A 17,095-nucleotide genomic window follows, 5' to 3' on the forward strand; every position below is an offset into this window, starting at 1 on the left:
AAAAGAGACTATAAAACCAATGCAATATCAAATTAACAAGACACCTTAAAGTTCTTGGTTTAAAATATGGATATGGCCTGGGGTAATGTGTATAATTTGTTAAAATCGTTTATTTACAAAATTTCTGTACTGCTCTACATCTGAGACAGATTCCAGAGCAGTGAACATAAAGGAAAAACATTTTAAAACGCTCTGTCATGCTTGCTATGTGGGTTTCAGTGGTGGGTGTCACCTGAGAGGGTTGATGGGGCAGAGGCCAGGGCAGCTAAAGGTAGTTAGAGTCAGGGGGTCGTAGTAGATGGAGCTTGCTAGATTCAGCCCTCCACCCTTGCAAAGACCGTAGGGTAGCCATCCTCAACCTGGTGCCCCCCAGATATTTGGGACTATAACATCCAGGATTTAGGGTGCGTTTATGTTAAAATACAAGTCCTGGCTCTTGCATAGGAGACCCAAGCACACCCACCTCTGGGAGGCAGGTAGAGTGGTCCTCACGGAAGCTCTGTCACAGATGTCGTGCGCATCAGGTAAAAGGACAAAGGGTATCCTTACACATCCCTGGTGGTCTAACGGTCAGGATTCCGCGCTCTCACTGCCGCGGCTCAGGTTTGATTCCCGGTCAAAGGTTTTTGCTCACACCTTGCCTTCCAGGAGAGAAAGCTCTTACAGAAGCGTGTTCTTCTGGCTCTTTGTGTTGGAATCATACAGGAGAGGCACTTCCCTCGCATCCTTTGCAGGGCATTGCTTTTGTCTCATTGAAGATCCTGGACTGCAGCCCAAACGAGGGAAGCTTACAGCATCCTGGGGGGTGTCTCCATGGCACTTCTTCGGCCCTGCGTTCCCTTAAAACCCTGCAGCATCGCAGCTGCGGAGTGGGGACAGTTAATCCCCAGGGCAGGAGGGCTTTCTGGCGGCCATTCATCTCGTTGGGCCTACCCCCTGCCCGGCCTTCCCACTCTATCAGTGGTCGAAATCTGTCAACAGCCTGAAGACGAAGTGAGGTCACCACCTACAGACGGTGGGAAGACCGGGAGGGGGGTGGTGACCTCACAGCAAAGCAGAAAGTTGCGGTAAGTTCCCAACTTTTTTAATCCGCAGCCATCTCGGAATAAACAGAGTGTAGAGACAGCCCCCTGTTTTCGCAAAGGACATGGAAGGAATCCCACCAGGTGAAAGGACAAAGGACACCCTTACACACATCCCTGGTGGTCTAGTCAGGATTCGGCGCTCTCACTGCCGCCAGTCTAGCCAACAATGAAAGATGATGGATAACTTGTGGCCCTCCAGATGTGCTAGTCCACCAGCTGACCAAGGGGAAAGTCTATGTAACTGGCTCAGCAAAGAACAGCATGGGGGACGATGACAAGGTGGCTGAGTGGTGAAGGTGATGTAAGTGCTAATCCCTTGTACTCTGTGGCCATGGGTTCTAATCCTGTCCTCATTGTCCCTTTATCCCCTGGACATAGACTCTAGTCTAGGGAATAAACCAGAGGAAGGCACCCTGGTGACCCTGAATATTTTGGACTACAACTCCTGTCATAACCTGACATTTTTAAACTTTATTTGTGTCCCACCTTTTCATCAAAAAAATGCACTCAAGATGGCGTACAGGACCAATTAAAATTGATTAAAACAATAATATGCGATAAAAACATAACAATTATTGAAAAAAATATTAAAAACAGCACCCAGCTCACCAGAGCTGCTTACAGAGTAAAGGCCAAGCCTAGCTTCCCTGGGGGGGGGGGGAGTTCCATAGCCTGGGTGCAGCCACTGAAAAGACCCTGTCTTGGGTCACCACCAAACATATCTATCAAAGTTGCGGTCTTGAAAGAAGGGCCTCTCCAGAAGGTCTTGGGACCCAGGCAGGCTCATATGGGAGAAGGCGATCTTTCAGGTAGCCCGATCACAAGCCAAATAGGGCTTTATAGGTCATAGCCAGCACTTTGAATGCTGCCCAGACACAGGTTGGTAGCCAGTGAAGCTGTTGTTTCTTGATTGATATCCCATCTTTTTGCCGAAAACAGGCACCCGAGGCAGCTAACAATAACATTAGGGTGACCATATGGAAAGGAGGACCAGGCTCCTGTACCTTTAACAATTGTACAGAAAAGGGAATTTCAGCAGGTGTCATTGGTATGTATGCAGCACCCAGTGAAATTCCCTCTTCATCACCACAGTTAAAGCTGAAGGAGCCCTGCTCTCATTTGAATCTATCACTCTAGTATAGCTCCTGCAGCTATAATTAATCTGTTTGTACCAATTCCCTTTTCTCTCCTATAAATAAGGTATCTACCTATTAAAGCTACATGCTCTTTCCAATTTGGATCAATGCTAAGTCCAGTGTTACTCTGCGGCTGGCGCTACTAAGTTGTTATTATCCTTAGCTCTATGACTTGAGGGGAACCAGTTTGGTCCCGGATTCAGCAGAGCTAAGGAGATCAAGCAAGCCTGAGGACTCTCCCATCCTAGACTGGTGGCAGCTTTCTGTTAGAAGTGGTTCAGCTTTGAATCACGTTTCTTTCCTCTGCTTGCCTTTATGCCTAATTTTGGGCACACATATAGTATCCTGGCTGCCCTGGGCAGATGAAATAGCTCCGCTGGGAGAGCATTGGATTGAGTATCTAATGGTCCTTGCTTCTAAGTGTGCGTATCATGCTCCTTTTGGTAAGTCGCCATTTTTTGGCCTGTTCCCTCAGGAGTTGGGGCATTTCAGGACAGCAGAGGTTTAAACTGCCAAAGGACAGGTTGCTATGGAGACAATTGGGCTGTCTGTCTATCTGAGAGCTGTTACTTCTGGAGTACAAAGTCGCTGTTTCTAGTCCTGTTGACGGTGGCTAGTGGACAGGTGTACATTAAAAAAAAAATCCCGTTCGCACCATGTTAAGTCAAATGCAAGGCACATCAGGTGAAAGAACAGAGTGACCAAAAGAACAGCCTCACACATTTCCTTGGTGGTCTAGTGGTCAGGATTCGGCATTCTCACTGCCGCGGCCCGGGTTCGATTCCCGGCCAGGGAAGTTTTTGTTCACGCCCCACCTTCCAGGAGTTAAAGCTCTTGCAGAGACACTGTTTTTTGGGCAATTTGCATAGGAACGCACCCGTTCCTATGTCCCCCACAGCCTTCTTAGGGCAGTACTCAGTGCTTCAGTCTCGTGATTTTATTTACAACAAGCTTTTTCCTGGGCGTCTTGACGAGGTGGCCGAGTGGTGAAGGCAATGGACTGCTAATCCATTGTGCATGCGTGGGTTCGAAGGAACTCGTTCACGCACTGGTTATCTCTCGGTTGGACTACTGCAACCTCCTCCTCTCTGGCCTCCCCTCGTCTCACATCAGTCCGCTGGTCTCTGTCCACCACTCTGCCGCTAAGATCATCTTCCTGGCCCGCCGCTCTGACCATGTCACTCCGCTTCTGAAATCTCTTCATTGGCTCCCAATTCATTCCAGAATCCAATATAAACTTCTCCTGTTGACCTTCAAAGCTCTTCACGGTCTAGCTCCTGCCTATCTCTCCTCTCTCATCTCACACTATTGCCCCGCTCGTGCTCTTCGCTCCTCTGATGCCATGCTTCTTGCCTGCCCAAGGGTCTCTACTTCCCTTGCTCGGCTTCGTCCATTTTCCTCTGCTGCCCCTCATGCCTGGAATGCTCTTCCAGAACACCTGAGAACTACCAACTCAATCACAGCTTTTAAAACACAGCTAAAAACTTTTCTTTTCCCTATAGCTTTTAAACTTTGAGTTTGTTCTGACTCTATACTGTTAGCTTCACCCTTCCCGGTGCCTGTTTACACTTCCCTGTGCCTGTTTGCATTCTCTTTCCCTTCTTATTGTTTACTACAACTTTATTAGATTGTAAGCCTATGCGGCAGGGTCCTGCTATTTACTGTGTTATCTGTACAGCACCATGTACATCGATGGTGCTATATAAATAAATAATAATAATAATAATAATAATAATAATAATAACCGGCAGGACTGTCTTTGCTATTTTTAGCGCTCAGAAGGGCAAAAAGCAGAGGAAGTCATGCGCCAGCCAGGATGCGAACCCGGGTCCCAAGCTTGGGAACCTTGCATGATGCTTTTACACCATTGGCACCGCTGATGAGGGCTGTGCAAAAAATGACAAGCGGCTCTCCAGCTACCACAATGGGCTCAAGTCCTTCACAGTGGCTGAGGATTTGGGCTACCAAAGGAAAAGCCTCCCACGGGCCTTCTTGGCTGGGAGGCGTTCAGAGCCGAGCAGACCACCGGTCCTGGGCCAATTTTCATAGAAAAGGAGGGGGCTGCCTATTACTCTTTTTAGCACACAGCATCACGGCCAGTGGCAGGAAGGGACCCCTCTTTCCGTTGCCGGGGGTCAGAGGCAAAAGGAAAAGGCAGCAACAGCCGCCTAGCAGAGGATGGTTTTGATCCACCGGCCTCTGGGTTATGGGCCCAGCACGCTCCCGCTGCGCCACTCTGCTGGCTAGGGGGGGAGTGAGATGGTTTTCCTTGTCAGGTTTTGTCGTCTAATTCCCCCTCAGCACTGAAATAACAGGCCAAGGGAGGCTGAGAGGCAGCCCTGCCCAGGTCTCTGTGGCGCAATGGGTCAGCGCGTCTGGCTGTTAACCAGAAGGATGGTGGTTCGAGCCCACCCAGGGACGGCTGTGGGTGCCCCACCCTTGATGTAGTGGGTGAATCCCACCCTCATTGATTCTTTTCCTCACTGAGTGGCAGCTCCATGGACAAAACGTTTGATTTTTATTAATTGTTGTAAACCGTCCAGAGAGCTTTGGCTGGGGGGGCGGTATATAAACGTAATAAATAAATAAATATAAATAAATTATCTTTAGCTCTGGGAATGCAAAAGGCAGAAGTTACCGCCTCAAATACTAGAGATAGCACAAAACCCTCAGGGCTAGTAGCCATTGACAGCCTTCTCCTCCAGGAATTTATCCAACCCCCTTTTAAAGCCATCCAAATGGGTGGCCATCACTACGTCCTGTAGTGGTGGTGAATTCCCTAGTTCAACTACGTTTGATGCTACAGTAGAACAAACGACTATATAATAAATGTTGCTTTTCATCGTGACACTCTTCAAAAACATTCTGAAGCCACCAGTCCCCCACAAGGCATGCGCCAGCCGGGACTCGAACCCGGGTCACAAGATTGGGAACCTCGTATGATGCCCCTACACCACTGGCGCAGCTGACGAGGGCCTCTTCATCCCAGGGTGGGAAGATGAGGTGGCCTCCCAGGTTCCCTCAGGCGTTATAGCAGTTGATAGCTGCTGAGTGAGGGTTCGGCCTGCCACAGGCGAGCCTACCATATAGCTACCTGGCCTATAGTTATTAAGAGTTTCCGGGTCCAGGGAAGATTTCTTCAAGAGTGGACTCACTACTGCTTCTTTCAGGCAGCCTGGGATCACTCCCTCTTGCAGAGAGGCATTAATCACTTCCCTGGCTCAGCCGGGCTGTTCATAGAATCATAGAACAGCAGAGTTGGAAGGGGCCTACAAGGCCATCGAGTCCAACCCCCTGCTCAATGCAGGAACCCACCCTAAAGCATCCCTGACAGATGGTTGTCCAGCTGCCTCTTGAAGGCCTATAGTGTGGGAGTTCCATCCCTGCTAGCTTTTATTAGCCAGAAGGGCAAGGATCCAATGCAGAGGTGGTTGCATGAACCTCTCCAAGCACCTTGTCAGCATTTAGACAGATGATCCAGACCTGATCAGTGATTTGCTGAGATGCAGAGCTGCAAAAGCCCTTCCCAATTGCCCTTCTCCCTGGTGGTCTAGTGGTCAGGATTTGGCGCTTTCACCGCCACGGCCCGGGTTCGATTCCCGGTCAGGGAATTGTTTTGCAATGCATCCATCTCATAACCTGAAGGGCCTCAGAGCATTACGCTTGGGTGCTGTTTATAGCAGCTTCCAGGAGGCACGGAGGTGCGATTTGGGATGTACAGGAAATTTGTTTCGGCTCACAAAACATGCAAGTGTTCCCTGTTTGCAACCTGCTTCTTGGAACATGTGCTCATGTTCAATTTGCGCAAACGTCCCCATTCGATTTTGCGCAAATTTCAAAAACACGCAAATTTTTAAATCACCTGCTTTGGTCTATGTGCGAAATTTGCATAAATTTGGGGGGGGGTGCACAATTTTTACATTTGATAGCTGTTTGGCACCATGTCCCCTTTTGCATGAAATGAACAGCAATCATAAATGGAGAATCTTGGCAAGTACAAATACCGCTCGTTCGCCTATCCCTTGACGTGATCACCTACTACACAAAGCACTCTTGGCTAGGGAGTGGAAACAAGGGCCCTGGACAAGGTGTAGTTTCTGTAGTGTAGTGGTTATCACGTTCGCCTCACACGCGAAAGGCCCCTGGTTCGAAACCAGGCAGAAACATCATCCTTTTCTTGTGGGGTGGGGAGTGGACATCCCGTCTTGCTCCTTTTGAGCTTCATTTCAGGCTCACATGGGGTGTGCCTATCCCTGTTGGCAGCCAAAGTAGCTCAGCTGGGAGAGCGTTAGACTGAAGATCTAAAGGTCCCTGGTTCGATCCCGGGCTTCGGCAAGGCTTGTATGGCACACTCTTTTCCCCCCTCTGAATAAGCTCACTATGATGGGCACCGCTCAAAAGGATGCGTTCCTCACCATGTGGAACTCTCCATAGGCGTGCACAACACATTTCACTAGGGTGTGAACCCTGGGATTTTTTTTTTTTTTTAAGATGAACATTTATTGAATACTCAATCATAAAAGACATTATTTTATTTATTTAATGAGCACTGTAGACACTAATGCCTACTCTGCATTCTCTTTGTCTGAGGGCCATTTGTGGGCTTTGTGGTAACACTGACTGGAGGAGGGGCTTATAAGGTGATATTAGTCCTCTTCCTGGCCGAGAAGCTCCCAGTAGAATGATTCCTTTTCACTCCTGCTGCTGGGAGCAATGGTGCGCTGTTGACCGGGGGGGGGGGGGGCAGCAGCAGTGAAACAGCCGGAGGATGGTGCCCACTGTGTCTGGATCCCCCTCTGATTCCCTACTCAATGGCCCCCTCAATTCAGCGCTTATTGTTTGAGACATTAGGCACACCCGGCACACCCCTCGTGCACGCCTATGGAACTCTCACAAAAGGCAAGCTCTCTTGAAATTGACCTGGTGGCTTAAGTGTACTTCTCGATCCTCCCGGAGTGCAGGACACGGAATAACGGGCTGAAGTTACAGGAAGCCAGGTTCCGACTGGACATCAGGAAAAACTTCCTGACTGTTAGAGCAGTACGACAATGAAATCAATGACCTAGGGAGGTCATGTGCTCTCCCACCCTAGAGGCCTTCAAGAGGCAGCTGGAGAACCATCTGTCAGGGATGCTTTAGGGTGGATTCCTGCATTGAGCGGGGGGTTGGACTCCATGGCCTTATAGGCCCCTTCCAACTCTACTATTCTATGATTCTATGAATCACATACTACAATGTACTTCAGCTATGGGGAGGTACATAAATGTAATAAATAATAATAATAATATTGTTCTACCCAGCTGAGCTACTGAAAGGCATAAATTATTATTATTATTATTATTATTATTATTATTATTATTATTATTATTTTATTTATATAGCACCATCAATGTACATGGTGCTGTACAGATTACACAGTAAATAGCAAGACCCTGCCGCATAGGCTTACAATCTAATAAAGTTGTAGTAAACAATAAGGAGGGAAAGAGAATGCAAACAGGCACAGGGAAGTGTAAACAGGCACTGGTGCCGACACCTCTGAGCTGCAGGATGGATCTCTTGACCTCAAAGCCTGCCCTTTGCTGCCTTCGAATGTGCAGTCAGAGGCAGCCTCGCTCCCCTGTCACGTCCAGAGCAAAAGCAGTGCCCCACCTGTTGCCTTTCTGAAGCTCAAACACAAGACCATCTGATTACGTACTTATTTTCAAATGTTATAAACTGCTCTACCTCTACTACATCTACAAAAGATTCCGAAGTAGCGAAGAGTCAAGGGATGGGGTGGGGGGATCAAAATCCCAAAAATGTAAAACGTTCAAAATCAAGTCAGAACAATAAAACTGTGAAGAGACGCCCAGGAAAAAGCTTGTTGTAAATAAAATCACGAGACTGAAGCACTGAGTACTGCCCTAAGAAGGCTGTGGCGGACATAGGAATGGGTGCGTTTCCTATGCAAATTGCCCAAAAAACAGTGTCTCTGCAAGAGCTTTAACTCCTGGAAGGTGGGGCGTGAACAAAAACTTCCCTGGCCGGGAATCGAACCCGGGCCGCGGCAGTGAGAATGCCGAATCCTGACCACTAGACCACCAAGGAAATGTGTGAGGCTGTTCTTTTGGTCACTCTGTTCTTTCACCTGATGTGCCTTGCATTTGACTTAACATGGTGTGAATGGGATTCCTCAGACTTGCTTGATCTCCTTAGCTCTGCTGAATCCGGGACCAAACTGGTTCCCCTCAAGTCATAGAGCTAAGGATAATAACAACTTAGTAGCGCCAGCCGCAGAGTAACACTGGACTTAGCATTGATCCAAATTGGAAAGAGCATGTAGCTTTAATAGGTAGATACCTTATTTATAGGAGAGAAAAGGGAATTGGTACAAACAGATTAATTATAGCTGCAGGAGCTATACTAGAGTGATAGATTCAAATGAGAGCAGGGCTCCTTCAGCTTTAACTGTGGTGATGAAGAGGGAATTTCACTGGGTGCTGCATACATACCAATGACACCTGCTGAAATTCCCTTTTCTGTACAATTGTTAAAGGTACAGGAGCCTGGTCCTCCTTTCCATATGGTCACCCTAATGTTATTGTTAGCTGCCTCGGGTGCCTGTTTTCGGCAAAAAGATGGGATATCAATCAAGTAACAACAGCTTCACTGGCTACCAACCAGTGTCCGGGCAGCATTCAAAGTGCTGGCTATGACCTATAAAGCCCTATTTGGCTTGTGATCGGGCTACCTGAAAGATCGCCTTCTCCCATATGAGCCTGCCTGGGTCCCAAGACCTTCTGGAGAGGCCCTTCTTTCAAGACTGCAACTTTGATAGATATGTTTGGTGGTGACCCAAGACAGGGTCTTTTCAGTGGCTGCACCAGGCTATGGAACTCCGCCCCCCCAAGGGAAGCTAGGCTTGGCCTTTACCCTGTAAGCAGTTCTGGTGAGCTGGGTGGTTTTTAATATATTTTTCTGTAATTGTTATGTTTTTATCGCATATTATTGTTTTAATCAATTTTAATTGGTCCTGTACGCCATCTTGAGCGCATTTTTTTGATGAAAAGGCAGGACACAAATAAAGTTTAAAAATGTCAGGGTATGACAGGAGTTGTAGTCCAAAATATTCAGGGTCACCACGGTGCCTTCCTCTGGTTTATTCCCTAGACTAGAGTCTATGTCCAGGGGATAAAGGGACAATGAAGACAGGATTAGAACCCATGGCCACAGAGTACAAGGGATTAGCACTTACATCACCTTCACCACTCAGCCACCTTGTCATCGTCCCCCATGCTGTTCTTTGCTGAGCCAGTTACATAGACTTTCCACTTTTTGACCAGCACATCTGGAGGGCCACAAGTTATCCATCATCTTTCATCGTTGGCTAGACTGGCGGCAGTGAGAGCGCCGAATCCTGACCACTAGACCACCAGGGATGTGTGTAAGGGTGTCCTTTGTCCTTTCACCTGGTGGGATTCCTTCCATGTCCTTTGTGAAAACAGGGGGCTGTCTCTACACTCTGTTTATTCCGAGATGGCTGCGGATTAAAAAAGTTGGGAACTTACCGCAACTTTCTGCTTTGCTGTGAGGTCACCACCCCCCTCCCGGTCTTCCCACCGTCTGTAGGTGGTGACCTCACTTCGTCTTCAGGCTGGGGACAGATTTCGACCACTGATAGAGTGGGAAGGCCGGGCAGGGGGTAGGCCCAACGAGATGAATGGCCGCCAGAAAGCCCTCCTGCCCTGGGGATTAACTGTCCCCACTCCGCAGCTGCGATGCTGCAGGGTTTTAAGGGAACGCAGGGCTGAAGAAGTGCCATGGAGACACCCCCCAGGACGCTGTAAGCTTCCCTCGTTTGGGCTCCAGTCCAGGATCTTCAATGAGACAAAAGCAATGCCCTGCAAAGGCTGCGAGGGAAGGAAACACAGGTGCCTCTCCTGTAGGATTCCAACACAAAAAGCCAGAAGAACACGCTTCTGTAAGAGCTTTCTCTCCTGGAAGGCAAGGAGTGAGCAAAAACCTTTGACCGGGACTCAAACCCGGGCCGCGTCAGTGAGAGCGCGGAATCCTGACCGTTAGACCACCAAGGATGTGTAAGGATGCCCTTTGTCCTTTTACCTGATGCGCACGGCATCTGTGACAGAGCTTCTGTGAGGACCACTCTACCTGCCTCCCAGAGGTGGGTGTGCTTGGGTCTCCTGTGCAGGAGCCAGGACTTGTATTTTAACATACACGCACCCTAAATCCTGGGGGTTATAGTCCCAAACATCTGGGGGGCACCAGGTTGGGGATGGCTACCCTGCGGTCTTTGCAAGGGTGGAGGGGTGAATCTAGCAAGCTCCATCTACTACGACTCCCTTTAGCTGCCCTGGCCTCTGCCCCACTGAAACTCACATAGAGAGCACGACAGATTGTTTTAAAATGTTTTTCCTTTATGTTCACTGCTCTGGAATCTGTCTCAGATGTAGAGCAGTACAGAAATTTTGTAAATAAACGATTTTAACAAATTATACACATTACCCCAGGCCATATCCATATTTTAAACCAAGAACTTTAAGGTGTCTTGTTAATTTGATATTGCATTGGTTTTATAGTCTCTTTTAATTCATTTTATGTATTTGATATATATTGTACTAATGTTGTTCCCCGCCTCGATCCAAAGGGAGAGGCGGGTAAGAAATTTATTATTATTATCACCATCATCATCATCTCTTTCTAGCTCATGGTGGTTTTTCTGGACGCACATGACAGGCTTTGCCAAGATTTTACAGATTCAGGAATTTCCTGACAATTGAGCATGATTTGATTATGACTGCTTTCTGGATGTTGGTGTGGATGTGTTTTGTCAGGCCCGGTTCTGAAGGTTTTCTGTATAGTTTTTTGATGTGATGCCGGTGAGTGATGTGACAAACGTTACCGCTAGCCAAACGTTAACACCCAAAAGCCTCCACCCTGTGGTCAAAAAGACTGCTGAGGGCAGCCGTCAAACCCACATGCACGGAACACAGTGGATGAATGGTCCATCACCTCCATGACTCAGCCACAAGGGCACCCACAGCCGTCCCTGGGTGGGCTCGAACCACCATCCTTCTGGTTAACAGCCAGACGCGCTGACCCATTGCGCCACAGAGACCTGGGCAGGGCTGTCTCTTAGCCTCCCTTGGCCTGAGGTTTGCTGGCTGGTGAGAAATGGATTCACAAGGCACAACACAGCTCTCTTTCCTCCATCCAGCAGAGTGGTGCAGCGGGAGTGTGCTGGGCCCATAACCCAGAGGCCGGTGGATCGAAACCATCCTCTGCTAGGCGACTGTTGCTGCCTTTTCCTTTTGCCTCTGATACCCAGCAAAGAAAAGGGGGGATTTCTGACTTAGAGGCGTTCAGTCATAAGCCCACAGATGGTAGCTTCGCCCCATTCCCTTCCTAAGGCTGGCCAAGATGCACAGCTTCTGGCCCAAAATTTCTGGATGTATGACACGGCTTTTCCCCAGGGCCTTTCTTTGGCTGTTGCTCTGTTTCAAGCCTGGCCGGTGGGCAAAAAACATGTTTCTGCCTGGTTTCGATCCAGGGACCTTTTGCGTGTTAGGCAAACGTGATAGCCACTACACTACAGAAACGCAAGTGCAAAGGCTCACCCACACCAGCGCCATTTCCACGGCTGGGCGTGAGAGATCGGCAGAACAGCCATGGAGCTGAGAGGTGTTGACGTCAAGAGTGATGCACATTGGGGTGGGGGGAACCCAAACAAACCTGTATAGGATGACGGGATCTAATTTGATATTGTATTGGTTTTATATGCTCTTTTAATTAATTTTATGTATTTGATTTATATTGTATTGTTGTATCAATGTTGTTCCCCACCTCGATCCAAAGGGAGAGACAGGTAAGAAATTTATTATTATGATTATGATTATCATCTCTTTCTAGCTCATGGCAGTTTTTCTAGACGGACATGACTAATGTGACTAATGGAATTATTATTATTATTATTATTATTATTATTATTATTATTATTATTTTCTGACTTCTCAAATCCATCCTCTGGCCTCGGTCATCCCACAAAAGAAAAAGGGTTCTGCATTTCGCCAAGGAACGCTTTACCCAAAATTGCTACCACCACCATTTTCCTCCGGCACCAAACCTACACCTCTCCTCTGCAAGGAACGGTTCTTGGCCAGGGAGCTACACGGCAGTTTTCCCTTTGCCAGGCAGCTGCTGTCAAGTGCTTCAACGCGGCAGGAAAACCGGAGAGCCGCCTGTCACTCCCTCCTGGAAGGAAGAGGCCCTCGTCAGCTGCGCCAGTGGTGTAGAGGCATCATGCGAGGTTCCCAATCTTGTGACCCGGGTTCGAGTCCCAGCTGGTGCATGCCTTCCTCTGCCTTTTGTATCCCTAGAGCTAGACAGCCAAGACCATCAAATGTTTTGTCTAAGGGCCTCCTGCCAGGGGGGAAAACGGTTGAAAAGGGTGGGAATCAAACCCATGCACAATGCATCAGCAGTCCATGCCTTCAGTCCTCGGCCACCTCGCCAAGGGCAGGGGCACCCACAGCCGTCCCTGGGTGGGCTCGAACCACCATCCTTCTGGTTAACAGCCAGACGCGCTGACCAATTGCGCCACAGAGACCGGGGCAGGGCTGCCTCTCGGCCTCCTTTGGCCTGAGGTTTCAGGGCTGGGAATGGTTTGGTGAGAAATGGGTTCACAAGGCACAACACAGCTCTCCTTCCCCCATCCAGCAGAGTGGCGCAGCGGAAGCGTGCTGGGCCCATAACCCAGAGGCCGATGGATTGAAACCATCCTTTGCTAGGCGGTGGATGCTTTTTCCTTTTGCCTCCAACATCACACAGAACGAAAGGGCTCCCATCCTGCTGCTAGCTGGGACGCTTTGCACTAAGAATGAAGGAACATGCAGAGCCCCTTCCTTTTCCCTGGCAACAGGCCCAGAACCAGCTATCAGCTCTGCTCTGAACACGTCTCAGCCAAGAAGGCCCATGGGAGGCTTCCCTTTAGCAGCCCACTGCGAAATACCTGAACCCCTAAGTCCCCTCCAAGCCTACAAAAAAGTAAGTCATCTAGATAGATTCAGAGGCTCATCTTGCTGCTTTTTGAAATGTAAACGGCAGAAAGGAGAGCCAGTGTGGTGTAGTGGCTAAAGTGTCGGACTGGGAGTTGGGAGATCTGGGTTCTAGTCCCCAGTCGGCCTAAGAAACCCACTGGGTGACTTTGGGCCAGTCACAGACTCTCAGCCCAGCCTACCTCACAGGGTTGTTGTTGGGAGGATAAAATAGAGAGGAGGAGGAGGATTATGTATGCCGCCTTGGGTTCCTTAGAGGAAAAAAGGAGGATATAAATGCAATAATAATAAAATAAAAAAGGAGATGAGATTACCTCCGTCCTCCTCTCGCCCTGCCTGGTTCCTTTCCGGTAGGACATGCGATAGACTGAGTGCTCCCAATTCTAACTGTGAGATATGAATTTAGTAATTTTCTCTTATTCATGTTGAATTTGTCCCTTTTTATTTTTTGTAATACATTGGATTGCTTGTCTTTCTTATATTGTGATCACCTAACATTATAAACAATAAAACTGAACTGATGGCTTAGAAGCACATGGTTCATTTACATTATTTTTTTTATTGCATTTGTATACCACCCTGTAGCCGAAGCTCTCTGGGCAATTCACATAAGATAAAACACTTAAAAACAAATGTCCCCCTATCCACATTCTCCACCCCATGCATAATCTTGTAACCTCTATCGTGTCTCCCCTTAGTCTACTTTTTCTAAGCTAAATAATCAGAAGCTTTTTCCATATTCCAGGCATTTACATCATTTGTCCAGCGTGGCTTCTTTAATATGAAGTAAGCTGAATGCTCTTCTTGAAACCCTTTCCACACTCCAGACATTGAAACGGTTTCTACTCTGTGTGGGCTCTACAATGTTTAGTAAGGCCTGCTTTCTGACTGAAGCTCTTTCCACACTCCAGACATTTAAATAGCTTCTCACCTGTGTGCATTCTTTGATGTTTAGTAAGGTTTCTTTTATCACTGAAATTCTTTCCACACGTCTGGCATTTAAATGGTTTCTCTCCTGTGTGAGTTCTGTGATGTGCAGTAAGGTCACGGCCTGAACTGAACTTTTTCCCACACTCCAGGCATTTAAATGGCTTCTCTCCTGAGTGGATTCTTTGATGGTAGGTAAGATGATGAGTCCGACGAAAGGTCTTCCCACACTCCAAACACTGAAAAGGTTTTTCCCTTGTGTGAATCCTGTAATGTGTTTTAAGGCCTCCACTGTGACTAAAGCTCTTTCCACACTCCAAACATTTAAATGGCTTCTCACCTGTGTGGATTCTTCGGTGTAGAAAAAGTTGCTGGCTCCAAGCGAAACTTTTTCCACACTCCAGACATTTATATGCTTTCTCTCCAGTATGAATTTTGTGATGTTCAGTAAGGGTTTGTTTCTGGCTGAAGCTCTTTCCGCAGTCCAGGCATTCAAATGGTTTCTCCCCAGTGTGAATTCTTTGATGTGCAGCCAGGGCTCCACTCTGGCTGAAGCTCTTTCCACAGTCGAGACACTTAAATATTTTCTCTCCTCTGTGGATTCGGTTATGTTTACTAAGATCTCCACTGCCACTGAAGCTCTTTCCACACACCAGGCATTTGTATGGCTTTTCCCCTGTGTGGATTCTCAGGTGAATACGAAGCTGTCCACTCTGACGGAAGCTCTTTCCACATTCCATGCATTTAAATGGCTTATCCCCTGTGTGGATTCTTTGATGGTAGTTGAGGTGATGATGCCTACTGAAATCCTTTCCACACTCCAAGCATTTATATGGTTTCTCACCAGTGTGGATTCTTTGATGAGAGATAAGGTTAGCACGCATACCAAAACTCTTTCCACATTCAAGGCATTTAAACCGTTTCTCCATTGCGTGGATTCTTTTATGTAAACGAAGGTCTCCACTATGACTGAAACTCTTTTCACAATCCAGGCATTCAAATCGTTTTTCCTGTGTGTGAGTTTTTTGGTGGCAGGTGAGACCTGCGTTATCTCTAAAAGCCTTTCCACACTCCAGACATTCAAATGGTTTCTCCCCTGTATGGATTCTCTGGTGGTAAATAAATTGTCCATTCTGACTAAAGCTCTTCCCACACTCTAGACATTTGTATGGTTTTTCTCCTGTGTGAATTCTTTTGTGGATGTTAAGGCTATACCTCCGACTGAAGCTCTTTCCACACTCCAGACATTCAAATTGTTTTTCCCCTGTGTGAGTTTTTTGGTGGTTGGTGAGGCCTCCGTTATCTCTAAAAGTTTTTCCACACTCCAGACATTCAAATGGTTTCTCCCCTGTATGGATTCTCCTGTGGTAAATAAGTTGTCCATTCTGACTAAAGCTCTTCCCACACTCTAGACATTTGTATGGTTTTTCTCCTGTGTGAATTCTTTGGTGGATGGTAAGGCTATTCTTCCGAATGAAGCTCTTTCCACACTGCAGACATTCAAATTGTTTTTCCCCTGTGTGAGTTTGTTGGTGGCTGGTGAGGCCTGCGTTATCTCTAAAAGGCTTTCCACACTCCAGACATTCAAATGGTTTTTCCCCTGTGTGAGTTTTTTGGTGGCTGGTGAGGCCTGCGCTATCTCTAAAAGTCTTTCCACACTCCAGACATTCAAATGGTTTCTCCCCTCTATGGATTCTCTGGTGGTAAATAAGATGTCCATTCTGACTAAAGCTCTTCCCACACTCTAGACATTTGTATGGTTTTTCTCCTGTGTGAATTCTTTGGTGGATGGTAAGGCTATTCTTCCGACTGAAGCTCTTTCCACACTGCAGACATTCAAACTGGTTTTCCCCTGTGTGAATTTTTTGGTGGATGGTAAGGCTATCCCTCCGACTGAAGCTCTTTCCACACTCCAGACATTCAAATCGTTTTTCCCTTATGTGGATTCTTTGATGCAAACGAAGTTCTCTGCTCCCACTGAAATTCCTTCCACACTCCAGGCATTTAAATGAGTTCTTCCCTGTGTGAGTTCTTCGGTGGATGGTAAAGCCTGGATTATTTCTAAAGGTCTTTCCACGCTCCAAGCATTCAAATGGTTTCTCCCCTGTGTGGATTCTCTGGTGTCTCATAAGGATTGTGGTCCGACTGAAGCTTTTTCCACACTCCAAACATTTAAACGGTTTCTCCCCTGTGTGAATTCTTTGATGGCATGTAAGGTGCCCACGGTTACTGAAGCACTTTCCACATTCCAGACACTCAAATGGTTTCTCCCCTGTGTGTGCTCTCTGATGGTTATCAAGGGCTGATTTATGAACCAAACTTTCCCCATATTCAGGGCATGCTTTATTTCTCTTTCTCTGGTGTTTTTTTTGAAGGGCTGGTATTTCAGGGAAGTTATCATCCACAGTAGCACTGGATTTATCCCACTCCTTACTTCTTGGCTTTCCCTCTGGCTCCTCCATTTCATCTCGATTCTCACCATTTTCTGGACCCTTATCACTTTCCTCCAGCACTTGATGGGCTTCCTTTTCGTTTGCCATCTCCCGCACATCACCTACAGAAAGAGAGAGAATCCAAACGTGAGCGCAACTGACATTCAAGCCAAGGAATGAACTGAACCAAATGCTCTGGAGCAGCGGTTCCCAATTAGCTAAGTACTGCGGCCCCCTTGTTTTTCAAATGCCAAGCCATGGACTCCCTACTGTTGAAAATTTTGTTATCTCTATACCTGTGAGAAGCAGTTTTTTTGGAGAAAATAAGGGGTACCCCCTTATAAGCAAAGGATTTTGAGTATACTAAAAAACAGACCATAAAATTTGTGATATTTGTGATATTACCACGCAAAAATGACAATGATTTAGTTAGGAATATAAAGACGAATTTAATTTTACTA

General features: G+C 47.3%; 1 protein-coding gene and 11 non-coding genes across 12 annotated transcripts in view; 5 read left to right on the forward strand and 7 right to left on the reverse strand.

Moving 5' to 3' along the window:
* Window positions 1–2,945: 2,945 nt before the first annotated feature.
* Window positions 2,946–3,017, forward strand: TRNAE-CUC (transfer RNA glutamic acid (anticodon CUC)). The gene has a single exon. It is a non-coding gene; the product is annotated as a tRNA-Glu (tRNA).
* Window positions 3,018–4,390: 1,373 nt separating this feature from the next.
* TRNAM-CAU (transfer RNA methionine (anticodon CAU)) lies at window positions 4,391–4,462 on the reverse strand. Its single transcript has one exon. It is a non-coding gene; the product is annotated as a tRNA-Met (tRNA).
* A 106-nt stretch (window positions 4,463–4,568) lies between these two features.
* TRNAN-GUU (transfer RNA asparagine (anticodon GUU)) lies at window positions 4,569–4,642 on the forward strand. The gene has a single exon. It is a non-coding gene; the product is annotated as a tRNA-Asn (tRNA).
* A 471-nt stretch (window positions 4,643–5,113) lies between these two features.
* On the reverse strand, window positions 5,114–5,184 carry TRNAG-CCC (transfer RNA glycine (anticodon CCC)). Its single transcript has one exon. It is a non-coding gene; the product is annotated as a tRNA-Gly (tRNA).
* A 576-nt stretch (window positions 5,185–5,760) lies between these two features.
* TRNAE-UUC (transfer RNA glutamic acid (anticodon UUC)) lies at window positions 5,761–5,832 on the forward strand. The gene has a single exon. It is a non-coding gene; the product is annotated as a tRNA-Glu (tRNA).
* A 482-nt stretch (window positions 5,833–6,314) lies between these two features.
* On the forward strand, window positions 6,315–6,387 carry TRNAV-CAC (transfer RNA valine (anticodon CAC)). The gene has a single exon. It is a non-coding gene; the product is annotated as a tRNA-Val (tRNA).
* Window positions 6,388–6,483: 96 nt separating this feature from the next.
* TRNAF-GAA (transfer RNA phenylalanine (anticodon GAA)) lies at window positions 6,484–6,556 on the forward strand. Its single transcript has one exon. It is a non-coding gene; the product is annotated as a tRNA-Phe (tRNA).
* Window positions 6,557–8,239: 1,683 nt separating this feature from the next.
* On the reverse strand, window positions 8,240–8,311 carry TRNAE-CUC (transfer RNA glutamic acid (anticodon CUC)). The gene has a single exon. It is a non-coding gene; the product is annotated as a tRNA-Glu (tRNA).
* A 2,954-nt stretch (window positions 8,312–11,265) lies between these two features.
* On the reverse strand, window positions 11,266–11,339 carry TRNAN-GUU (transfer RNA asparagine (anticodon GUU)). The gene has a single exon. It is a non-coding gene; the product is annotated as a tRNA-Asn (tRNA).
* A 408-nt stretch (window positions 11,340–11,747) lies between these two features.
* On the reverse strand, window positions 11,748–11,820 carry TRNAV-AAC (transfer RNA valine (anticodon AAC)). The gene has a single exon. It is a non-coding gene; the product is annotated as a tRNA-Val (tRNA).
* Window positions 11,821–12,753: 933 nt separating this feature from the next.
* On the reverse strand, window positions 12,754–12,827 carry TRNAN-GUU (transfer RNA asparagine (anticodon GUU)). Its single transcript has one exon. It is a non-coding gene; the product is annotated as a tRNA-Asn (tRNA).
* A 1,204-nt stretch (window positions 12,828–14,031) lies between these two features.
* Window positions 14,032–17,095, reverse strand: part of LOC134395601 (zinc finger protein 585A-like) — a 33,277-nt gene continuing 30,213 nt past the window's right edge. The window contains exon 4 of the mRNA XM_063121760.1: window positions 14,032–16,756. Coding sequence (XP_062977830.1) covers window positions 14,118–16,756 — 2,639 coding nt within the window. The 3' untranslated portion in view covers window positions 14,032–14,117. The remainder of the gene's footprint in view (window positions 16,757–17,095) is intronic.

This window comes from Elgaria multicarinata, chromosome 3 (assembly GCF_023053635.1).
Source record: "Elgaria multicarinata webbii isolate HBS135686 ecotype San Diego chromosome 3, rElgMul1.1.pri, whole genome shotgun sequence".
NCBI classification, from domain to species: domain Eukaryota; kingdom Metazoa; phylum Chordata; class Lepidosauria; order Squamata; family Anguidae; genus Elgaria; species Elgaria multicarinata.